Here is a 26,409-nt window from a genome sequence, read left to right on the forward strand (position 1 = left end):
GCTTACGAGGCGGACACGTTAACTACTTCACCAAGAGAGCTAGCTCCCTTGGCGGAGCTGATTAATGTGCCTTATATACTGTGGGAGGGAGTTTAACCAACCTACTCGCTACCTGACGGGACTCACGAGGAATCAGCGCTGATTCACTTCGGTTACATAAACAATAACATTAATGAGGGCCCTGGCACTAGAACACCTAAATGCAATGGAGCCAACGGTATTGATTACACCTGCTTTACTTCCTGCTTTACCACCTCAAAATGGTTGCTGTGAAATGGGTCAATACCCATGCCCCATAGCAATCCCATAGGGACCCCAACCCGGCAGTTTGTTTTTATTTTTTATGTAGGCTTCTGGCTAATAGCGTTTCTGTAAATGACGTAATGTAAATGAACGGGAGTGAGCATTTGATGTGGCCAAGCTCTGGGAATGATCACTGCATGGTTCAAAGCAACTTACATAGTTTTGTTCCTAATGTAGACTACACGTCTACCCAACATTAGCTGTTTACGTAGTTAAAGGGCTACCTTGACATTTGGAATTTGATTCAGTTAATTTCATCGCCAGACACCTTGTTACATTATGGAAGAGATTCTCACTTTGGTCCCTTAAGAATATCTCCAGAGTGTGACCATTTGGTTGCAATTCGACAGCTTAATTATTTCTTCAGTGGCACCAGTGCCAGAGGCAAACCTAGTTCGTTCCATAATTTTCCCAAAGAAGAAAAAGAGAGAGAGAGGGGGGGGGGGGAGCCAGATTTCTTTTTGACTTTTGTTGTTGTTTTTTTACAATTTATTTTTGCTTTGCTGTTAAATGAATAAATCTGAACTATCCCTTTAAAGAGTAACTACACCCCAAATCCAAATCTGTGGTGAAGCCTGTGCACCTAATGGTAAAAGGTAGGGTATTTATTGGCTGGTCTTTGTTGCCACTTTCTATAGAGTAGAACAGGTGGTGACATCACCTGGCAGCAAAGAGCAGCCATCAGCAAGCATCTCAAATCATTCGCCTCAGTTGGTGGAAAAAAGATTGAATTAAAAAGCTAAAAGGACCATTCTCTCTGCATGAGGTGAGAAGTGCCAAAAATATTCTCTATGGTACATTCAGTTTTCGGTCACAATCACTTTATAAAAGGAGAATGGTACAAAAGTATGAAATAGCAATTACAGGCAGCATCATTCACTTTCATCACAGGCAATAAAGCAGAAAACTAAATGGGTTTTTACTGTGACTGATAGGAAGGGAGAAAGACCAAAAGAGCAAGTGGAAATAAAAACGAAAAATGTATAATTTCTATTTAAAAAAAGCCTATGCTCTCACTTTCGCGTTCATTTCTCTCTTTCCGACTATAAACTCACTGTACAGAGAAACTACCCACATTCAAATTCTAATCGATAATTCAACATCTGCACTGATGCATATTGCCCTGCTAAAAGTTGTTTTGCCTAATCAATTCTCAATACTGAAATGGCAGTTAATCAGGTATTCAAACCAATGATTTCTTTTAAGTGGTGTAGCCTCTTCTATTTTGTCTGTCCGTCCATGTGAATATGGCTGAGATGTGAGCACGGCATTTGAGCAGTGCGTGGAGACGTGTAGCCTTGTGATGACACAACTATTACCCCGTGCTCTGCGGAAAAATTTAAACTCATCAAACATTCGCTGCACTTCCTCTCATTCGCGGCCTAGCCTGCAGGGAGAGAGAGGGAGAGAGAGAGAGGGGGGAGGTGTGGATTGAATGAGGGATGAGAAAGGCTGTCTCATAACTGGATGCTGTCAGGTTCGATCCCCGGCAGACGTCCCTTTTGAAGTGTCCTCGAGCATGACACCGAAGACCCTACCTGCTCGCTCATCTGGAAGTCAGCTAAATGCACAGGATCTACTGTAAGTGTGAAAAGGCTTGGTGGACGGGTAGACATAAGAGACATAAGAGAATTGAGGAATATGGATGTGTGCCAAATGAAAGACGGAGAGTGTGAGAGAGCTTAATTGCACAAAGACTTGCCAGAGCTGTGACCAGTTTCCCTCACTAAACTGCAAACTTTCTTTGAATGGCAGTGGGAGAGCAACAACTAGTCGATGTACGCTCCCAGACTAAGTACCGTAAGTACATGTGTTGGATGCGCTTCAAAAGTTAAAGAACTATTACATTGTGAGAGAGAAAAAATCAATAGTTCCCAAAGTAGTCCCAAACATAATTGAAAAGACAATTCCAAGCAAACGAGAAGTTTTAGGCATGAACACACAGGGTCACAGCCTGACTGATAATCAATCAATCAATAACCTTTATTTAACCAGGTAAAGTCTCATTGAGATTAAAATCTCTTTTTCAAGAGCGACCTGGCCAAGAGGTAAGGTGTGTATGCTTCTTTTTTGTTATTTTAAAATGTTGCATATTGCAAAAACTCATATCAGATCACTTCAGAGAGTGAGGTTTAGTGATTCAAAGGCTACGCACTAACATGAAAGTAAGCCTGTTTGTGCCCATGTCATGATGAATAGGCTAATAGTATACAGTAGGCTTATCTCATGAATTATTCATCTCCTGCTGATTACATTTAACCTAATGGGATGGGACTGTTCTGCAGAGCTGGTAAAAACAGAATGAAGTCTGTCCCCGCCAGTACTCTCCTCAAGACAGAGCAGAGAGAGAGCTGAGGTTTGTCCCTGTCAGTACTCACCTCAAGACAGAGCAGAGAGAGAGCTGAGGTTTGTCCCTGTCAGTACTCTCCTCAAGACAGAGCAGAGAGAGAGCTGAGGCTTGTCCCTGTCAGTACTCTCCTCAAGACAGAGCAGAGAGAGAGCTGAGGTTTGTCCCTGTCAGTACACTCCTCAAGACAGAGCAGAGAGAGAGCTGAGGTTTGTCCCTGTCAGTACTCCCCTCAAGACAGAGCAGAGAGAGAGAGCTGAGGCTTGTCCCTGTCAGTACTCCCCTCAAGACAGAGCAGAGAGAGAGCTGAGGCTTGTCCCTGTCAGTACTCCCCTCAAGACAGAGCAGAGAGAGAGCTGAGGTTTGTCCCTGTCAGTACTCCCCTCAAGACAGAGCAGAGAGAGAGCTGAGGTTTGTCCCTGTCAGTACACACCTCAAGACAGAGCAGAGAGAGAGCTGGTTTGTCCCTGTCAGTACACACCTCAAGACAGAGCAGAGAGAGAGCTGGTTTGTCCCTGTCAGTACACACCTCAAGACAGAGCAGAGAGAGAGCTGAGGTTTGTCCCTGTCAGTACTCTCCTCAAGACAGAGCAGAGAGAGAGCTGAGGCTTGTCCCTGTCAGTACTCTCCTCAAGACAGAGCAGAGAGAGAGCTGAGGCTTGTCCCTGTCAGTACACTCCTCAAGACAGAGCAGAGAGAGAGCTGAGGCTTGTCCCTGTCAGTACACACCTCAAGACAGAGCAGAGAGAGAGCTGAGGTTTGTCCCTGTCAGTACACACCTCAAGACAGAGCAGAGAGAGAGCTGAGGCTTGTCCCTGTCAGTACACTCCTCAAGACAGAGCAGAGAGAGAGCTGAGGCTTGTCCCTGTCAGTACTCTCCTCAAGACAGAGCAGAGAGAGAGCTGAGGCTTGTCCCTGTCAGTACTCTCCTCAAGACAGAGCAGAGAGAGAGCTGAGGCTTGTCCCTGTCAGTACTCTCCTCAAGACAGAGCAGAGAGAGAGCTGAGGTTTGTCCCTGTCAGTACACACCTCAAGACAGAGCAGAGAGAGAGCTGAGGTTTGTCCCTGTCAGTACACACCTCAAGACAGAGCAGAGAGAGAGCTGAGGCTTGTCCCTGTCAGTACACTCCTCAAGACAGAGCAGAGAGAGAGCTGAGGCTTGTCCCTGTCAGTACTCTCCTCAAGACAGAGCAGAGAGAGAGCTGAGGTTTGTCCCTGTCAGTACTCTCCTCAAGACAGAGCAGAGAGAGAGCTGAGGTTTGTCCCTGTCAGTACACACCTCAAGACAGAGCAGAGAGAGAGAGAGCTGAGGTTTGTCCCTGTCAGTACACACCTCAAGACAGAGCAGAGAGAGAGCTGAGGTCACCTAATAGAAAGAGGCGATAAAAAAATAAATGCACAAAATGCTGGAGCCACCTGTGTTCCTGGGCGGGGGAAAGCTTTGATCTCATTGTTTCAATCCACTTCAGTATCAAAGGGCCGAACGGTAAAACACTTGTGATGGAGATGAGAGGCGGGAGGCAGGTAAAACACTTGTGATGGAGATGAGAGGCGGGAGGCAGGTAAAACACTTGTGATGGAGATGAGAGGTGGGAGGCAGGTAAAACACTTGTGATGGAGATGAGAGGCAGGTAAAACACTTGTGATGGAGATGAGAGGCGGGAGGCAGGTAAAACACTTGTGATGGAGATGAGAGGCGGGAGGCAGGTAAAACACTTGTGATGGAGATGAGAGGTGGGAGGCAGGTAAAACACTTGTGATGGAGATGAGAGGCAGGTAAAACACTTGTGATGGAGATGAGAGGCGGGAGGCAGGTAAAACACTTGTGATGGAGATGAGAGGTGGGAGGCAGGTAAAACACTTGTGATGGAGATGAGAGGCAGGAGGCAGGTAAAACACTTATGATGGAGATGAGAGGCGGGAGGCAGGTAAAACACTTGTGATGGAGATGAGAGGCAGGAGGCAGGTAAAACACTTGTGATGGAGATGAGAGGCAGGAGGCAGGTAAAACACTTGTGATGGAGATGAGAGGTGGGAGGCAGGTAAAACACTTGTGATGGAGATGAGAGGCGGGAGGCAGGTAAAACACTTGTGATGGAGATGAGAGGTGGGAGGCAGGTAAAACACTTGTGATGGAGATGAGAGGCAGGAGGCAGGTAAAACACTTGTGATGGAGATGAGAGGCAGGTAAAACACTTGTGATGGAGATGAGAGGCAGGTAAAACACTTGTGATGGAGATGAGAGGCGGGAGGCAGGTAAAACACTTGTGACCACTTAGACATGATTTGTGCAAAGGCCGGTGCAATTCAAAGCCTGTGTATGAACGTATACGTGTACACAACCCAATCACCAGAATAAAAATGTCTGCATTGTACGATTCTGCAATCCATGGATATGTACATACATTATCAACGTAAATAGGGACAAGATGTTGGGACTTCATTTTACCGCTGGCAGCCATTTCTTCTTCTGTAAACAAGTTGTGCAACACTGGCTGGAAGCTCGAGCATGCGTCCTCAAGCAGTTTGACTGCCGTACATGTCGTAAAATGCTGTGAAAAAATCTTATAGGATATCATAGTGTGATTAAGGTGTTTACATGTCTACAATGCACTTCAATAGTGAGACTAAGATTGGAAAATACTCAACATGTCTTAACTTGACTATTGCTTACTCTGAGCTTGTCAGGAAAGGGGTTATGTTAAATCGGCTAGATTTTGGCGAGGGAAAAACCTCAAGATATCTGAATGAGAATGGGTTCTGGGTACCCATGAGTCTTCCCTTTACAGACCCTTTATGCTAATCCCATGCCGTTTTTGAAAGAAGAAAAAAAGCCAGTTTCTTCCATGCAGTATAAATATATTCTTCTTGCCTATTCTATTTAAATATTTCTGCATATTGGGGTCTTGGAATTGCATAAATCGGCTATGACTGGAAAGCTGAGACTGAGCCGAAATGCATCCATATTCATGTGTGATGTTGGTCGGCATAGTAGCATCATTGTAGTGAGACTAGTTTTCAAACTTGACCTCATCTGATCATCGAGGACCACACTCGCACCTGACCACACTCGCACCTGACCACGCTCGCACCTGACCACGCTCGTACCTGACCAGGCTTGCACCTGCAAACGCAGGCACAGCTGTGACGTCATGAGCTGCGCTGCCGATGCAAAGCAAAGTTGGCTTTGTATTATCGGCTCTGTTTATCGGCTAAAATTTATTTATCTGAATAATAAACAAAAACGTAAAATGGCCGGACGATATGGGCCCATATCGGACAATACGGATCGATATATATCGTGCATCCCTATCCCATAGTAGTGTACTACACCGGTACCGTGCGGTCAAAATACACCATAAGTCATTTTGTTCTCGAATCGGGTCTGCCAATAAGCCAGTCAGGGCAGTCAGCACCACCCAGGCCGTGGAATTGTTTCTTGCTTGTTGTTTTTCTTATCCGCCGATATGGCACTGCTCTGCACGCACGCACACACAAACACGCATGCACGCACACACACACACACACACACAAACATGCACGCAGGCACACACACACACACACACACACACACACACACACACACACACACACACACACACACACACACCTCCCCGGGAGCAAACCAATTACCAGAGTGGGAGGAAGTCGCAAGTCACCACTGAAGCCTCTGAGATGAGAATGTCCTGCCTGTCTGTGTTGCTTAACATCTCAGAGAAAGAGACACTGACAGAGAATGGGCAGGAGAGAGAGAGAGAGAGAGGAGGGGGGGGGGGGGGGGGGGGGGCAGGTCTCCAGTGAGGGGCAGGTAATCCATGCTTCTATGCTGTGTTAAGATTATTATTATCTTCTATAGGGGTGGGACAAAATATCGATACCCACGTTATCGCGATATTTCCACCCGCGATACGTTATCGATACACTGGCGCCAAGTATCGATATGTTTATTAATTTTTTTTTTTTTTTTTTTTTTTTTTTAATAAACAGGCTAAAATATTATGCTGTGTGTGGTAGTTGAAACATAGTTTCAAGTTGACTTTATTTATGTTTGTAGTTGAAACAAAAACATAACTACTGTAGGCTACATGAATGGAAATGTTTGATCATTAATATCTACTTTTAGAAATTATATAGGTAGGTAGGTAGGTTATATAGGTTTTCTTGTTTTAATAGTAATAATAAAAAGACTTAATGTGTAACTTTTCCTCCGTGGTATCGAAAATGGTATGAGTGAGTGAGTGAACTCAGAGAGTTCATGTCAATTCTGCTAATAAATGCATAATACATGATTTTTTGCCTTCAGAGGTATTTTTTTCACTTGTTACACAGGTATCGTGATGTATCGTCTTCCAATATATCGCAGTATCGCAGTATCGCAGTATCGTGATATATCGTTATCGAGGGCCAAGTATCGTGACGATATCGTATCGTGAGCTACTCAGCGATTCCCACCCCTAATCTTCTATGTTTTCTTTGGAATATTACTAATATTGGTTTAATTTCTTAGGTAGAGAAAATAAATAAGTAATCCACTGAGGGGCATGTATTCCAGTAAAGGGCAGGTATCCACTGAGGGGCAGGTACGCACTGAGGGGCAGGTATGCACTGAGGGGCAGGTACGCACTGAGGGGCATGTATTGCAGTGAAGGACAGGTAATGGTATCCAGTGAAGGGCAGGTATCCACTGAGGGGCATGTATTGCAGTGAAGGGCAGGTATCCAGTGAAGGGCAGGTATCCACTGAGGGGCATGTATTCCAGTGAGCGGCATGTATTCCAGTGAGGGGCAGGTATTCCAGTGAGGGGCAGGTATTCCCAGTGGTGTAGTGCAGGGTAGATGCGGGTAGACAGCGTATACCCACTCATTTTTCAGCCGGCTTTGCGCCTACCCACTTCTAGCGGCAGATTCCACCAGGAAGCGTTGCATTGCGAGCGCGATGCAGACACCGGAGCCGGTCGCAGCCTGTCTAGTGTGGTACTGAACACCAGCCTGTCTAGTGTGGTACTGAACACCAGCCTGTCTAGTGTGGTACTGAACACCAGCCTGTCTAGTGTGGTACTGAACACCAGCCTGTCTAGTGTGGTACTGAACACCAGCCTGTCTAGTGTGGCACTGAACACCAGCCTGTCTAGTGTGGTACTGAACACCAGACGCTCCACTGGGCGGTCCTGAAGTCTGCGCTAAGCAGCTTTCTGCTCTGATCCACTAAACGCACCATGTGTGTATTTTTGCTTCCCGCTTCAAGTTGCGTCAAGCAGCACAGAGTACAGTCTCTGTAAATGACCAGTATCAATCACAGTGAGTGGTTTTTATTCTCCATGTGGATCCAGGTACTTTCAGAAAGCCATAGGGTTTCTCTGTTCCAGTAAAAAGCAGGTACTTTCAGAAAGCCATAGGGTTTCTCTGTTCCAGTAAAAAGCAGGTACTTTCAGAAAGCCATAGGGTTTCTCTGTTCCAGTAAAAAGCAGGTACTTTCAGAAAGCCATAGGGTTTCTCTGTTCCAGTAAAAAGCAGGTACTTTCAGAAAGCCATAGGGTTTCTCTGTTCCAGTAAAAAGCAGGTACTTTCAGAAAGCCATAGGGTTTCTCTGTTCCAGTAAAAAGGAGGTACTTTCAGAAAGCCATAGGATTTCTCTGTTCCAGTAAAAAGCAGGTACTTTCAGAAAGCCATAGGGTTTCTCTGTTCCAGTAAAAAGCAGGTACTTTCAGAAAGCCATAGGGTTTCTCTGTTCCAGTAAAAAGCAGGTACTTTCAGAAAGCCATAGGGTTTCTCTGTTCCAGTAAAAAGCAGGTACTTTCAGAAAGCCATAGGGTTTCTCTGTTCCAGTAAAAAGCAGGTACTTTCAGAAAGCCATAGGGTTTCTCTGTTCCAGTAAAAAGCAGGTACTTTCAGAAAGCCATAGGGTTTCTCTGTTCCAGTAAAAAGCAGGTACTTTCAGAAAGCCATAGGGTTTCTCTGTTCCAGTAAAAAGCAGGTACTTTCAGAAAGCCATAGGGTTTCTCTGTTCCAGTAAAAAGCAGGTACTTTCAGAAAGCCATAGGGTTTCTCTGTTCCAGTAAAAAGCAGGTACTTTCAGAAAGCCATAGGGTTTCTCTGTTTCAGTAAAAAGCAGGTACTTTCAGAAAGCCATAGGGTTTCTCTGTTCCAGTAAAAAGCAGGTACTTTCAGAAAGCCATAGGGTTTCTCTGTTCCAGTAAAAAGCAGGTACTTTCAGAAAGCCATAGGGTTTCTCTGTTCCAGTAAAAAGCAGGTACTTTCAGAAAGCCATAGGGTTTCTCTGTTCCAGTAAAAAGCAGGTACTTTCAGAAAGCCATAGGGTTTCTCTGTTCCAGTAAAAAGCAGGTCATTTGATACAGATGTCCAGGCTGTGAAGTCCCATATTAATGTTGAACCCACTGCAGCACTGACAAGGATATACAGTAGGCCAGAGGGGCCCGATTCTTTCTTCCTACGAAGGGCCAAAGAATGATCTGGAGGGAGGGGGCCGTGGTTAAGAATGATCTGGAGGGAGGGGGCCGTGGTTAAGAATGATCTGGAGGGAGGGGGCCGTGGTTAAGGGACTTCAGTCATTTGAATGGAATTCTAAAGACCTGTTTTTAGATCGACAAAGTGAGATCTATATTCCCCCTTAATCTGTCTGCCTGCCTGTTTTTACATTCACATCATTCAACCTTTGACCTTTGTGGCCCATGACACCTGTCAACCCATCAATCTGGACATCCTCTTATCCTTCTAACCTTCCCTCCTGCCCTCCCATTCACCCTTCCCTCCTCCATTATTCCCCCACTGCTCTCTGTCATGCAGTCACTCCATAATGTCCTTGTTTACCCATTAAAGCAGATTTGTTGTTGTTTATTTGTTTGTTTTTCAACCTGGACCCTATTTTCATTTGTCATTTTCTTTATGTATAACTAAGTCATGTGAACAGAAATCTTTGAAAATCTTTGCATCTTTGATGCAGTATTGACCAAGATCTCTTCAGTTGGCAGCCGTTTTCCCCACATTTCCCTACTGCACTAAACAAGCTTGTTTTTACCACTGACAGGATCAGATTATTCCAAAGAGAGATAGCTTTCACACTGCTCACCTGGTGTAATCCAAGTCTCCACAAGCCCTGAGATGCCAAGTTGACTTGAAAAGACGTAATTTACACCCTGTTTGTAGCTGAAATCTGAACTGTAGCCAGCTGCTCGAAGAATAAATGGGACACGTCCAGCTGCACATACGGCTATATTTCAGTTAAAAACAGGGTGTAAATGGGGCCCGATGTGATATCTTTTCACGGGGCCCAAAATCCCTGGCGGCCCCCCTGGGCACCCTAACCCTTAATTTGTAATACATGATTTGTTAATTAGCCTATATTGCAGACAGCCCCTCACTTTTAGTTTCTGATTTCTGTGTGGTGCTGAGGGGACAGCTCCTGTTATTTTTAACGCGTTGTTTGGCCTCCGTACTGTTTACTCTCTGATTTGGGCCGTGAAACATTTTTGAGATTTTCAAGTTGGCCATTAGTCAGAAAAGGTCAGGAACCGCTGCCCTATAGGATACGCAGTGTATTACAGGCCCCCGGGAGGAGGAAGTCCAATGTTGTGAGACTTGCTGATGTGTAGTACTCAGTATTCTCTGGTGGAACAAAACACATCAGCCCCCTGTTAATACAACTGACACAGCCAACCTTCACAGCTGACATACAACAAAGATGTGAGGGTGGGAGGTGGGAGAGAGAGAGAGAGAGACAGAGAGAGAGAGAGAGAGAGACAGAGAGAGAGAGAGAGAGACAGAGAGACAGAGAGAGAGAGAGAGAGAGAGAGAGAGAGAGACAGAGAGAGAGAGAGAGAGAGAGACAGAGAGAGAGAGAGAGAGAGAGACAGAGAGAGAGAGAGCCGGAAGGCTCACACGCCATCTTCACTTCCGATGATGATGATGGAGGAAGGACAAGGGAGGGAGGAAAGGAATACAAACGCTGGGAAAGAAAGGTGAGATTGGGAGGGAGGGAGAGAGAGAGAGGGAGAGCGAGGGGGAGCGAGGGGGAGGTGAGGAGTGATCTCTAGATTGGATCCCAGGAGAAATATGCCACACATTGTCTGGGGAAGCACTGAGCGGGTTTTTTTCCGGGGGTCGATTTTAATTACAGATTTTGCACCAGTGACTACGTTTGCATGCACAGAGAAGCCTCTTCATTTTGGGTCGATGCATGTAAACATCATAACTGGCTTAGGATCATAATACTACTGAAGCCTGCTTACAAAACACTTGGTTAAGACGCCTGGCTTACTGCTGTATTAATCCCTTGCGAATCTACCATGTCCGGCATTTGTAAAGTAACAGGACTGTGGCCTCTATCTTACACCAAACAAAAGTGCTACCATACAACCTCCGCAGTTTTACCAATTTAACACCCTGTGCCCCCGCTGGCAAAACACCAATTGGATTTGTGCCCAACTGTGCGCTGTGGGTGTGCCGGTCTAACAATGAGGTGTGGCCCTGGAAGCTTCTGGTGGAGAGCTATCTTAAAGCCCAGACACATAGAGTCGATTCATCGGCGTCAGACATGTCTGGGCGTCTGTCGCCCCAGTATTTGCTGTGTGTCCCGCTCCGTTGGCTCTATAGTCGGCATCTTTTCCGCACAATTCCACGTTGAATCGGCCGATTCGTCGGTGAGAGAAATGACTCTGATTGGCTGGTCAGCTGGTAGCGAAGCAGTGCAGGAGAAGAGAGGGCGCACACACAAAACGCTCTGCTCATTTTCCAACTCATCTGATCATTCAAATCAAATATTTTCACAACGTGCCTTCAGGGAAGTTCCTTGAGGCTGTTGCTGCATGACATCACCCATTTAGTGCGGTTTCTCCTTGGTTTTCCACCTCTGCCTCTTCCTTTCTTCTTCCACAAGCAAATGAAGGGCTGACTGAATCATGTCTCACGAAGGTGCAGAACGTACGTGCTAGTTGCCCGTCGGCTGTCGTGTTTGCGTTGAGTTCCAAGTGCAACTTTTTGGCCCCGACACAGGAGACGTGAGGTGACGCATCGGTCGGCCTCTAGATGCCGCTAGTCTGTTCAAGTGTTTTTCAATGTGTCAAGTGCTTCACACTGGGCTAAGATCAAGTCAAAGCTGATCTTTTGCAGGGTTTTTTGCAGTTTATGCACAACAAATATTACATACATTTTTCTATCTTTCAACAGGCTCAACAATGGTAGAGCGTATTCAGATCACAGATGTTGTAGAGCAGGGATACTCAACTTGCTTTGCCCGAGGGCCACTTTCGTGAAATGATAGAAGGCCAGGGGCCAGTTAATAAACAAACAATATACATTTTTCTGTAGCGGATTGTAGGTGTCAGAGTTTATTCTGACAATGTTGTGCACAGCACCGGATAGTTACTTAGGTTAAGTACATACATAAGTGCCTAGGTAGCGAGCAGACGGCGGTATTTGACAATTTAGCAGCTAAATCATAGATTATTGAAAGATATTCCATATTCCAGACTGAAATGCTATAACAGAAGTGTGAGTATTGGCCAGAATGACATGAACATTTGGACACTTATTCAGCAGGTATCTTGCATGTTGCGTTCAGGTGCACTGTAAATTGTGAAGAAACTGTGAGATTAACATTCGACGCACTTAATTGATATTTTATTCACTTACAGTAACTGCTCAGTGGATTATATATTATAATGTATTATATATTACATATTATTATGTAGACGAATTGAGGCGTGGCGCCTGATAATTCATTTTGTTGTATAGCTTTGTGGGTAATCAGGAAACTTTAAATTAACAGATGTTTTTCACAGAGCTTGGTCGCTGCCTGCAAGACAACAGCACGTATCTGCCGCACAAACGGCAGGCATCAACTTCTAATATTCGCATAACAGTAGCGGATGGAATCACGCATAAATTAGCATTTTCTTTTGCCGATTTTTGGAAAAGTTAAAGTTAAAATTTGCAATACATTTGGATGGAAACCCAACTCTCTCTCTCTCTCTCTCTCTCTCTCTAGGTCCAGTGGCAGTGATCAGTGGTGAGGAGGACTCTGCTAGCCCTCTCCATCATGTGAACCATGGGATCATGAGCCCGTGCGGGCTGGAGGCGGGGCCGGACGCCGTGGTCATCGGCATGAGCAGGATCCCCGTCATAGAAAACCCACAGTACTTCAGACACGGACACAACTGTAACAAACCCACCACCTGTGAGTACGCATACTACGCAAACCAAACACACCCACTCACCATGCATATGGGCCAACCCGCTCTCATGGCAGTTTGTGTTCGCAGTCACGTTGTTTAATCCAGAGCAATTTAGAGAGAGAGTGGCATAGAGAGAGAGGGGCGTCAGCGGAGGTCCAAAATGCGTGACTCATTAGCCAATGAACAGCCAGGAAGGGGTCTCGCGCTACTTTTGAATGCTAAATAAAGCTGATAATAATAAAAGTACAACACAAACTGTCCATTTTGCTGCAACTCGACAGTGCTGCTTAATCCAGGACCTTACTTCCTGGAACTCTTGAGAGTAAAAAAACTGGTCCATTGGAGTGAATGGAGATGTCGCGACTCTTCTATTATACTTTACTCTGGTTTAATCTATTGACCTTTTTCACAGCAGCCATTTTGTGTCTAAAAGGCAGAGTAAACACAGGAGCAACCAAAACATTAATGAGGGTTTCCATCTTCCACTCCATTTACTGTAGGTGCTCCGTGGGTGGTGGGAGCGTATAGTGGTGCCATAAGGCTGAATGGCCACAGCACTGCGCCGTGGGCTTAAAGGCATTTATAAGCCCACGGTGCAACCGCTACATTACTCAACATTTAACAACAGGAATGACCTCACAACCTCGGTGATCAGGATGACCTCACGACCTCGGTGATCAGGATGACCTCACGACCTTGTGTGATCAGAGTGACCTCACAACCTCGTGTGATCAGAGTGACATCACAACCTCGTGTGATCAGAGTGACCTCACGACCTCGTGTGATCAGGATGACCTCACAACCTCGTGTGATCAGAGTGACATCACGACCTCGTGTGATCAGAGTGACCTCACGACCTCGTGTGATCAGAATGACCTCACGACCTCGTGTGATCAGAATGACCTCACGACCTCGTGTGATCAGAGTGACCTCACAACCTCGTGTGATCAGAGTGACCTCACGACCTCGTGTGATCAGAATGACCTCACGACCTCGTGTGATCAGAGTGACCTCACAACCTCGTGTGATCAGAGTGACCTCACAACCTCGTGTGATCAGAGTGACCTCACGACCTCGTGTGATCAGAGTGACCTCACGACCTCGTGTGATCAGAGTGACCTCACGACCTCGTGTGATCAGAGTGACCTCACGACCTCGTGTGATCAGAATGACCTCACGACCTCGTGTGATCAGGATGACCTCACGACCTTGTGTGATCAGTATGGTTTTTTACCGGGCTTTGCTTCGAAAGCAGCCCAGTCAGTCAGCCCAGTTTACATTCAATACAAATACATACAAACCATACTCTTCTCTGTCTCTCTCTCCTTTTTGCCATCTTTTCCCTCTTGCTTCTCTCTCTCCCTCCTCTCTCTGTTAATGTTATAGTCTCTCCACTCTCTCTCTCTCCCTCCTCTCTCTGTTAATGTTATAGTCTCTCACCACTCTCTCTCCCTCTGTCTCTATTGAATGCAGATAGTATTCCACTACACCAGCGTAGCAAATCACTTCTTGCCTTTACAGCCACATAAATCTCAGCAAATCCCTTGGGAGACAATACACACAAGCAAACACACACACACACACACACACACACAGATAACCACACACTATATGCCTTGGCCAATGGCGAAGCTGATCCATCACAAGAGTCACCTTGTGTGATTATCACCCACCATATTTCTATTTGAGCTGTGTGTGTGTGTGTGTGTGTGTGCGCGCGCGCGCCTGTGCGTGCACGCGTGTGTGTGTGTGTGTGTGTGTGTGTGCGTGCATGCGCGCCTGCGTGTGTGTGCATTTATGCGTGTCCCAACTGTATTTCTTCGGCTCATGCATCTGTGATCGTAAATCCATCAACATCGTCATGATCTGGTAAACTGCACAACTCTCGCGCGCGCGCGCACACACACACACACACGCGCGCACACGCACGCACGCGCGTACACACACACACGCACGCACACGCACGCACACGCACGCACGCGCGTACACACACACACGTTACTACATCATTGTCCAGATAAGCTCAGTAAATCTCAAAGGCCTCAACCACAAATGTTATGTGCTTCGGCTAGAACAGCATAGCTGTACGTGTGCGTCTGTGTCATCAGGGCAAAATGTGGTCCTGGAGACACGTATTGTTAGGATTGGACTTGGGCTCAAATGCAGAGACAGACTGAGACAGATGGACAAGTTGAAGAGTGTTAATTGAAGGTAGGCAAAAGGGAGTTGGAAGTCCGGGGGATCCGACCCGTCAGTCTGAGACAGCGGGCAGGCGGACAAGGGCCAGGCAGAGGGCGGGCTGGTGAACAGGTTCAAAACCCAGAGCAGGCTGGTCGGACTTCACTGCTAGTTTTGGGTGAACTCAAGCTTTAATTTTCTGTAGTCTGTGGCCCAATTATTGTGGAAAACTCTGCACCATTAAATTGTACGTGACACAGTCTTTTACCCGAAAGTTATTGTAAACAAACATTGTGATTTGAGTCTATATGCTTTCACTTATTTTGATTCATTGATGTTTTTTCCCTGTATACGTATCTCACTCTTCGTTGGTCATGCAACTGGTGTTTATGTAATCAGATTACTAATCCGCTCGGTGCACTTCATGTCAGTACATAGGAGACATTTTCTCTATGTATGCTAATGCAATTCTCCAAGCTCATTACAATCTTCCTAATTGGTATGTGCATTACATACACACATGCACGCACGCACACACACACACGCGCACACACACACACACACACACACACACACACACACACACACACACACACACACACACACACACACACACACACACACACACACACACAATCATACATGTACCAGCCAAATAAGTCTTCCCTAACCGCGCATCTATTCTCCATTAATACTGTAGCAGCTTCAGTGGTCTGGAAACACACACGATCCAAAATAGACGTTTCTCATTTCAATCTTTGTTTCTATTAATTTTCAATTATAATGACATGTACAAACACACACACATAATAAAACTCCCGCAAAGAATCTGCACTCTTGCACTCTGAATCTGAATCCCTACTAAGGATTAACTCAAAGAACGACTAACCTATCCAGTGACTGCGTGCACACCTGCATGCACTTTCCCTGTTCAATTGATAATCAGGCTCATTTCTCCGAGTCAGGTGGTAATTAGCATTGACCATTTATGGTTGGACTGGGGTGGATCCATGCGTAATGACGTTCCACATGGAGTTGGACTGTGATTGATAACTGGGTAATTGCCTGCAGCAGGGGTGGGTTGTCTCCCAAAATGTGTCTTAAGCAAAGTTCAGGATGCGCTTAAATTACTGGCCTAAATTGTCTTGTTTAATTTGTAACTGTTGTACAAGTGCTAACTGGTGTATATATATATTTAGAACACGGCTCTCTTGAATACTCGATTCTGATTGGTCAATCAACAAAATTCACCGGTCATTATTTCTCGACAACCGACCGCTGCTCTGCCACACCTGGATTAATAATAAATAATGACCTTCAGGTGAATGATTAAGCCCTCCGCTGCGCGTCGGGCTCAATATCACCTGTCGGTCATTTTTTCGCCAGTAATCACCGGCTCACTATCCATTATCCCTTACATATAAAAATACATCACTACTTTTGTGTGGAATTACCTTTACAAGACGTTACTAGATTGTGAAACAGATTGGATGGAGTACTGGACAAGTTAGTCGTCGTTTTAATAGGGATTCTAGAAACATATTGATAAATTAGGCGCAATGTGCTATGATGTGTTGTGGGCGGGATGGATATGACACACATTTTTCCTCACACACATATTTTTTTCGCATTAACTTGCAAGAGAAGAAAGACTGTGCCATCACCGAGGACTGATGGGAGGAAGAGATATGAGGCTCATGTTGGAAATAGAAGCAATGTTTTCACTTCTTTTGTGGCTAAGTTATCTCATGATATTCAACCTTGACTTTGATCCAGAATGCCGAGATTAGAGATGTAACTGTACGAAAAATTCACATCACGATTATCGTAACCAAAATTATCACGGTTATCGTATTATCACGGTATTCGCAAAAATTGCTGAAAATGTTCAAAAAGTACTGAGAGACTCACTGAAATCATTTTACAACGTTTTATATTGAAAACTCAAACCCAAAATGAAATGCATGAAATAATTTCTCCAACGCTGTGCGTTTGCATCCGGCAGACTGTTGCCAACTTTGGTTGATGATGGACAGTATTTACCATGTTTTTCAAAGCACTGTAATCATGGTACCGCGGTAATCACGGTACCACGGTTTTAATGATAATGACAATTTGAAACGGTACGGTTATCGTAAGGAATTTTATCACGGTTATCATTAAAACCGGTTATCGTTACATCCCTAGCCGAGATGTTACGTCATTTTCAGCCGACCGTCATCTGCAAGCGTCACGTGCCGAGTTGAAGTGTTGAAAGTTGTTTTAACAGTGGCGTCCTCCTAGTCAGGGCTCCTTTTATATCTCCCCCACCTCTTCTGTCACCTCTCAAGTGACATTTCGCACGCGCGCTGCAACTCGCACATCATGTGTTTTGGCCAGTGGGCCGTCACCGTTTGATGACCTCACATGCGTGCGTGTGTCTGTGTTGGCTCTCTGCAGTCTGCACAGACAGACCATGCCAAGTTAATTGCGCGCAGATAGTCTCTCTCCCCCTCCCACCCTTTCCCTTCGACCTGCCGTTTCCTCGCGGCCTGGCAGCACTTTGCGGGCCGGCACCGGTCCGGGGCCCAGTGGTTGGGAACCACTGGATTAGTCGACTAGTCTGTGAAACCCCGACCACCCACAGGCACGGGCAACTGTGCTCGTGTGGACGCCCGGCCAAGCCGGAGATAATACGGGGGCTCGAACCTGTGACCGTCGTGTTGGTAGGCAGGGTATCTACCGCTGCACTACCCGGATGCCTTACTACCCATGACCTCTGTAGTGTCTATATGTATGCTGTAGGATAATGAGTCCCACAGCTCATTACAGCCTTGCTAATTGCAGTCTAGTGGCGGAACGGTCAACTCATTCAGTGTGTGTGTGTGTGTGTGTGTGTGAGAGAGAGAGAGAAAGCAAGCGTGCGTGTGTGTGTGTGTGTGTGTGTGCGTGTGAGAGAGAAAGAGAAAGTGTGTGTGTGTGTGTGTGTGTGTGTGTGAGAGAGAGAGAAAGCGTGCGTGTGTGTGCGTGTGTGTGTGTGTGTGCGCGCGCGCGCGCGCGTGTGTGTGTGAGAGAGAGAGAAAGAGAAAGTGTGTGTGTGTGTGTGTGTGTGAGAGAGAGAGAGAGAAAGCAAGCCTGCGTGTGCGTGTGCGTGTGTGAGAGAGAGAGAAAGTGTGTGTGTGTGTGTGTGTGTGTGCTCACCCCCTGCTGTGCTGAGAGGCCATTGAGCCATGCACACAGCACCTGCCAGCTAATAGAAGTGTAAACTAAAGCTCGAGACACTTTGATATTGACTCTTTCAAAGTTAGAGAGGTCACAGAACCAAGTCACAAGTTTACTGACTGTGTAGCCTACAAAGGGATACGCCAACATCTTTGGAGATTCGCCTATTTGCCATATTGCTGTTTTAGTTATACAATAAATGTAGAATGTGGATACCTTTATCTTCACTGTGCGTGCAGTACAAACTGCGGTACAGCCCTCACTGCTACTAGCTACTAGCATTACAATGGTGTTATCTGGTACAGCTGCCTTGTGTGTGTACACACACATACTTCAGAGGCACGGTGACACTGTCTGCGTTTGACTCATCCTGGCTCATCCACCATGTGCAGTTTCAAATCTGCACATGAGCATTGATGATGTCATAGACCTGTGTTTCTCAAACTTTTTCAGACCAAGGACCACTTAACCAATAAAAAAAAACTCGGGGGCCACCTAACTCCCAAAACATCCCCAAAAACAATAGGCCTACTACTTCAACTGTAAATGACAAATTACAGGCTAATTAAATGACAAATAGCATTAAGGCTGAATTAATCAAATTTCTGGCTTCCCACAATTATGAAAACAAGATAACTGATATAAAAATATATATATTCAATATATTCAAAGTTCAAAGAAAGTTTTTTCAAGTTCAATAAATGCACAATGTTGCCAAAGACAAATAGGCTATCTGTTGCCCTCTTAAAGTTGCATTCAGTGATATTTTTGTGTTCAAATAAGTGTTAAATGGCTCTATATTCTGACAGCAATCACTGAAATAGAGTGTTTGGTGAGTAACTCCCAACCCCCGCTGTAGCCTACTCTGTCTCTCTCCTGCATGCAGAGTGGACCTATCTCCACAACCGTAACTCGTAGAGACTCGGGGCTGGTGACGTTGGATTCGGGGGAAAAAAATTAAAACGTAACATTTCTCTGATTGGATAGTGGGAGGGAAAAAAGGGAAAAAATATTAATCTACTCGCCGACCACTAGGGGGCGCCCCCAGTGGTCCGCGGACCACTGTTTGAGAAGCACTGTCATAAATCCTTCCCTGCAGGGTTTTCTTCTTCTTCTGTGGTGTTTTATGACATCCTTTATGTTGCATTACCGCCTCCTTCTGGATTTATCCATCCACTGTTTCCCTACATTCTGTAAAACCGGATCCTCCTCTCACCCTCCCCCCCATCCCCCCTCAAGAGTTATTTCTTCTTCTGTGATGTTTTATGGCAGTTGGCATCCTTTATGTTGCATTACCGCCTCCTTCTGTTTCTCTCAATTCTGTCGCCTTCTCCTCCCTCCGAGTCTCTCAAGAGTTCTTCTTCTAATGGCTTTCCGGCAGACTGGATGCCTTGTGGCACATTGCTGCCTCTCACAGTTGGATGTCTCACTCTAGACCTGGTTCTTCTTCTTTCAAGTTCCCGGTGTTTCTCACACCTCAATCTTGGCTGTTGCGCCTCGTCTCATGTTCCTCCGCTCCTCATCCCTCCTGAGCAACGCAAGCCATCGTCTGGTTCACTCCCTCAGGAGTTGTGCTGCATTCAAGTCGGCTCGTGTTTACCGCGAATACGGGTCCGGAAGTCGTGTACACGATGTGTTTGGCATTCAAGTGGTCACGTCGTGAACATGCGCAGTTGACTAGGAGCCACAGAGGCTAACAAATTAGCTACCACACTAGCTAGCGAGCGGCTAACTACTAACTACTTAATGCAGGAAATGCAAAGGCATGAGGAAACAAGATGAGACCGTTGAGAATATCAACATGTTCCTCAGACATATGATAAAATGACTAGAAAAAGCTCTATGCAGCTAAAATGTCAATATATTTACTTTCCGCCATTTTGTCAAAACGTCGATGTCACGAGTCGTGAGCTTCAAAGCTTTCAGAAAGATTCCACATATCAAGTCGTGAATACCACATGAGGTGGACGTTCAAGTGGATTTATGTCATATTCACGGTATAAGCAGACTTGAATGCAGCATTATACTTGGCTTTCAGTAGGACTGTCTCTTGATGTCATAGACATTGTGACATCATTAGTGATGTCGTAACTCCTTCTTCTCCTTCCCTGCAGAGGCTTTAAGTAGGACTGTCTCACAACTAATGATGTCATAGAGATTGTGACATTGTGATGTCATAAACATTGTGACATCATGAGTAATTTCATAAATCCTTCCATGCAGCGGATTTAAGTAGGACTGTCTCACAACTAATGATGTCATCGACATTGTGACAATGTGATGATGTCATAAACATTGTGACATCATCAGGAATGTCATGAAGCTTTCCCCGCAGATGCTTTAAGTAGGACTGTCTCACAACTGATGTCTAAAGCCCTCATCAGACTGTGCAATCTTCTAAGTCTATTGCAGGCCACACTGTGTGGCAGACAGGGCTCTCTGGAGAGATGAGCTGGAAAGGGTATAAGCGACTGAAGCAGGATTACCTCAACATAAAAAGAGACCCTGTGCCTTATATCTGTGCAGAACCTCTCCCCTCCAACATGTTAGAATGGCACTATGTTGCTAGAGGTCCTGAGAAAACGCCATATGAAGGAGGATATTACCATGGAAAACTCATATTCCCCCCGGAATACCCTTTTAAACCACCCAGTGTCTACATGATCACACCAAGTGGGAGATTCAGGTGTGACACTCGGTTATGTCTGTCCTTCACAGACTACCATCCAGACACATGGAGCCCCACATGGTCTGTATCTACCATCCTCACAGGCCTGCTCAGCTTCATGGTGGAGAACGACATCACCCACGGCAGCATCGAGACCTCTGACGACACAAAGAGACAGCTGTCAGCTGAAAGCTTGGCCTTCAACCTGAAGGACCAGGTGTTCTGTGAGCTGTTTCCTGACGTGGTCCATGACATCAAGCAGAAACAGAAGATGCGGGAGGAGTGGAGTGCCCATACTCAGCCCCTCCCTCTGACTGGTTGCAATCTGGACTGCTAGGTGGGGCACTCTCGCAGCAAGAAGGTCCTGGGTTTGATTCCTGCCTGGGACTGGGGGTATGTCTCCCCATGTCTTTGGTGCCTAGTGCCCAGGTGGGCTATCTCATGAAAAGCGGTGCATGTTCTCCCCATGCTCACCTGGGGTCTCCTCCATAACATCAATATGAACCCCCTCTAAAAACATGCAAGGAAATCATCGTCTGACCAGCTAGCAGTTGGAAGCAGTTGGTCCCCGGGCTGAGGCTCCGACCCAAAGGGAAGTTCCCAGGTTCCTTAACTGTTCCCCAAGACCGCCTGTGCCACGCAAGGGGCTGAGACGTCTAGTCTATAGAAGCGAACAAAAGCGAGCGGCGAAGACTAACCCGCTGCCGCACGAATGTCCTGAATAGGCAGTATCAAAGAGAGGAAATCTCTGCACAACCGTGTACGTCAGGTGCGTCGGAGAAGCAGGATCGGTTGAAGAGGAAGACTCCCGCACACTGACTTCACTTAAAGACTTAAAGACTTTTATTCAATAAATGCAACGTTTTGGTCAAGCGACCTTCATCTGGCATATGGTATGACAAAGACTGGAACCTGTTTAAATAGGAACCAGGAAAAGAGCAAGGCAATTATGTGGTAGACCCATGGAGCAAATCAGTGCAAATCACTACACTGCAGGTGTATAATAGGCACCCCCCTAAAAAGGCCCAGGATGAAGACCTCCCACGAGTTGAGTGCACACGAAGCCCTGGGCTGTGTGCCCTGACTCGTAGAAGCAAGCTTAATAGCCTCTGTTGTGTCTGTGGATACACCGTTGTAGCTGTCCCTTTAAAACCCTTGTACCCTACTGGTCCGGCTGGCCGGATCGAAGCGGTAATCGCGTATCGGAAATTTGGAAAATCTTGGAACGAAAGGTCTGAAATTCAGCTCAGGTTTTCTTTATGGTTTATTATGGTAATTCACGTTGCCAGGACTAGAAAAAAAACATCCTGGCACCCAGAAACTCAAGTATCATCAAATTACTATTAAGGTACGGCTGCACGGTCATTGACTTTCATTATCACTGCCTTTTTGAGACCTCCAGGAAATTCTTACAAAATTAATGTATTTCATTTTTTTCAGCGGGCATCCTGGACCAAATACCTTGAAATTTGACCTTAATATCTAACCTTGGGGTTGATTGAACATTTGGTGGAGTTACAAGGCTTTAAAATCCATTGCATAGTTTTCCAATTGATTTCAATGTTAATTTTGAAAAAAAAAAAAAAAAAAAATCGACTCCCAGCTACTTTCCCCAAAAATAATTATTTTTCTGATCTTACACCTCTCAGCTCGAGTCAAGACATCAAATTTGTAGTTTCTATTGTGTTTGCCCCCCCCCCTATTTGCTCAGTGTAGGCACAGCAACCAATTGCATGGAGATTTACATGAAATATACAGTACAGTGATCGTCATGGAAACATGGTCACATGACCTTGAAACCCGGATTTTCCGGTGCAAACTACTGATTTGAAGCCTTTAGACCGAGATTGATGGAGGAATCAAGCTATTTTGTGTTTTTTGTGAAAATTTGCTGGGAGTCCAAAATTGGCAGTTTCATGTATTTTTCTTAAATTTACCTTCTTTGAAAGTACGTCCGTATCTCCGCGCTCGTTCGTTGTAGAGACTCGCCACTAGCATGGCTGGAATCGGCGTCGAAAATTGACTCTAGATATCGTCGTGATCTGGCGTTCTAAGAGCGTTGTATCACTTCCGCTTTGAGGTACGCGCAAAGCACCGAGGCACAGTAAATCCGGAGCCTCTCGGGCGGGGGAGGCGGTCAGAGCGTCATAGGTGGAGCCCAGCTCTGTGCTCTCTCGCTCATGGCCTAAATGGCGTTGTTCAAGCGTGTGTCTTCAGCCGGATGTTAAACTACGGATATGAGGTATGAGGAATGGAGTCAGGAACGGATAAGAATCAATAAAAAATAAGAAAATAGTTAATTATGAATATAAAAACAAGTACTAATATCAAGATCCATGACCATGGACCAGTGTTTGCTTAGTAGGGGAAAACAATTAGTAGGAAAAATTTGCAATTCTCAAAAGATGGAAGCTGGAAGAAAATAATTCCTCCGCCAAATATGTGAGAAATCCAAAGCTATGATAATCCCACCACCCGCCACCAGGTGGCATTCATGGGAAGGGAAAACAAATCATATTTTGTGCTTTCTTACGAAAATCTTATTGTACAGTAAGTACAGTAAACTGGCATTCGAGGGGTTAAAATTCAGAGTAAGCATGAAATGTTGATATGAGGTATGAGAGATTAAGTTACCAATGGATAAGAATCAATAAAAAATAAAAAAATAAAATTAATTAAGACTATCAAAAATAAGAACTAATGACCATGACCATGACCAGGGACCAGTGGTAACTTAGTGATAACAAAGTTAGTAGGGTACAAGGGAAGCCGAGCGGCTTTACGACAGCTGATTGGAGATGGGCCTACCCACACAGGGGCTGGCTGCTGTTCTGTTTCTGACTTGAATTGTGGTTGTTTTGATTCATCAAAACGTTCAAAGTCCTTACTACTGTACTGTACAGTCAACCTTGTGACATCATCTAGCAGCACCCTAGTTGGCAAAAAGCTGAAATGTTCATTCTTTCTAGCAGATCTGGGTACATTTCAGACTTGAAAGCAGTTGTATGATCAAATGTTTCATGTCCTCTTTAAGTAGCTACTGTAATAAAAAAAAAAAAAGATAATTGGTAGCTTTGGTGGCAGTGTGTTTGAGCAATGTTAACAATGATAGCGGCTTTGAACGCTATCAAACTCAATCTTTCTCTTTCTCAGATGTTCAGCATATTAAACGGCGCGACATTATCTTGAAGAGGGAGCTCGGAGAGGGAGCCTTCGGCAAGGTCTTCCTGGCGGAATGCTACAATCTGAGCCCCACCAAGGACAAGATGCTGGTGGCTGTCAAGGTAAGAGCGAGGCAGAGAGAGAGAGATTGAGTCTGTGTTTGTGCGTGCGTGCGTTATTGTGTTTGCAGGCATCTGGAAATCAAACCTGCTGGTTCGCCCTCATAGGAGAAACAGCACTTTAAGTAAAGGGATGTACAGCGGGGGTCCACCCGCTTTGCCGACCACCCGCAGTGCCGACAGCCCGCAATGCCAACGTTAGGTTTAGACGTGGGGGGTGGGAGAGGTTAGGTTTAGGGTTAGGGTCTGGGGGAGGTTAGGTTTATGCGTGGGGGGTGGGAGAGGTTACGTTTAGGGCCTGGGGGAGGTTAGGTTTATGTGTGCGGGGTGGGAGAGGTTACGTTTAGGGTTAGGGTCTGCGGGAGGTTAGGTTTAGGCATGGTGGGTGGGAGAGGGTACGTTTAGGGTTAGGGTCTGCGGGTGGTTAGGTTTAAGGTGTCATTATGCTTTCCGCATCAGCGAGGAACGCGAGTGTCCGCGCGGAAAAGTGACGTCAAATCAGCAGACACGCCCCTCCGCAAGGCTCCGTGCGGACGGTTTTCGACCGGCCGTGCGCACGCCGAATTTTGTAACTACGCGGATGCGGACGGGCGGACAAAGTGGAGTTTTCAAGACTCGCGCTCAATTCCGCCTGCAGAAACCCACACAGAGTATACAAGCTCCACACGTTTCCTCGTCGGATTCCGTGTCTCTCATTTCCGTGCGGCCGGCCAAAGCGTCAAGCATAATCCAGGCTTTAGGCATGGGGGGTGGGAGAGGTTAGGTTTAGGCGTGGGGGCTGGGAGAGGTTAGGTCCAGCCGGTCCCCCCGACACGCTGCACACTGCCTCGCTCAGCTGGTTCTGCTTGTGGGCTATCTGCATTGCGGTCTGTCGGCACATAGACGCGGCACCGTACAGCGAGCCGGTCATTATCTAAAATTGAGTATGTGGACAGTGTTTGTTTGTTTGTTTCAAGTTCTGTGTTCGGCCACAGCTATGTAGTTTTACGTGCAATCGGGCTGACACCTTCAGAGTGTGTAAAGGGCACCCGTGCGGGTGACCTGACGGAGACGGATTTTTTAATTAGGGCAGATTAATTGCGCTAATTACCCTAAGGCTGATTGCCCTAAGGCTGATTGCCCTAAGGCTGAGGCTATAGTTCAGTGATGATGTCATCAGTGAAGGCTATATAAGTGATGGGAGTATAAGTAGGTAGAATCGGGAGGAACCAGACGGAGATGATGGCTTCCGCCCCTGCGCTGTGCGGGTGACTTGACGGAGCCGGATTTTGTAATTAGGTGATTGCCCTAATTACGATGTCATAGAGCAGGCGAGGCTGCGACACACAGTGGTTATCAGTGATGTCATAAGAGCAAGTGAGCTATGGGGCCACAGGCAAATTATAGTTGGAAAATAATCCCCAACCGGGTGATCAGGCCGCAACATGATAGCGGAGGTGCCTGAGTCTAACCCTAACCCTATCCCGCTTATTACCACTGTGCTAAAGAAGTCAATTACGGTATTTTACACTAAATATAACTACATCAATGATTTCATTGCTTCCTCCAGAAACATTTTATACAGTAAGGTTAAGTTTAGAAAAATGCTCTCACTCCAGTGAAATGCCCACTACTGGGGACTAACATCATCACGCATGAATACAATCCATCATGCTCATTGAATCCAAGAGTCTCAGCTTTCCAGTCATACAGTACCCAATTTATGTAATGTTGTGTTTGTGTTTGTTTAGGGCCCCCAGTATGCAGAAATATTCAAATAAAATAGGCGAAAATAACACATATACTGCAAGTTTTTGTGTCTGCCAAAAACATACATGGGATTAGCAAAAAGTGGGCATGTCTGTAAAGGGGAGACTCGTGGGTATATCCTTACAGTAGAACTCATTCTCTTTCAGATATCCTGAGGTCAGAGGTCAAGGGACCCCTCATGCCAGTTTCTTTCCTCACCAAAATGTTGCCTAACTTTAGAGCATTATTTATCGTGCATTCCTTTATAACTGGTAATCTTACGACTTCAAAGGTCATGAGCTGGGCGGTGACGTCATCAGAGCTGGTATTTCCCACTCCAAACTCGTAGGAGCCTCAGCAGCCCCAACCTCAAAAATCCAAGATGGCTGCGCCGCGCAACAACAGTAGTAGTATAATATTGTTTAGCACTTCTGTTTTGTTTGTGTCTCATTAAATCAGCTGTACACACAGCACTGCCTAACTTCTATCTGTGTGGACATGAGGCTGCAGTGTT

General features: G+C 45.8%; 1 protein-coding gene and 1 pseudogene across 2 annotated transcripts in view; both read left to right on the top strand.

Annotated features, from left to right (window-relative positions):
* Positions 1-26,409, top strand: part of LOC310792931 (NT-3 growth factor receptor-like) — a gene marked incomplete at both ends in the record, with an annotated part of 132,354 nt that overhangs the window by 92,693 nt on the left and 13,252 nt on the right. Inside the window, 2 exons of the mRNA XM_083654695.1 lie at positions 12,653-12,841; positions 24,040-24,170. Coding sequence (XP_083510821.1) covers positions 12,653-12,841; positions 24,040-24,170 — 320 coding nt within the window. The remainder of the gene's footprint in view (positions 1-12,652; positions 12,842-24,039; positions 24,171-26,409) is intronic.
* LOC310792418 (ubiquitin-conjugating enzyme E2 J2 pseudogene) lies at positions 20,666-21,223 on the top strand (annotated as a pseudogene). The gene has a single exon. The product of its transcript is annotated as a ubiquitin-conjugating enzyme E2 J2 pseudogene (transcript).

This window comes from Poromitra crassiceps, assembly GCF_964638095.1.
Source record: "Poromitra crassiceps genome assembly, chromosome: 18".
NCBI lineage: Eukaryota > Metazoa > Chordata > Actinopteri > Beryciformes > Melamphaidae > Poromitra > Poromitra crassiceps.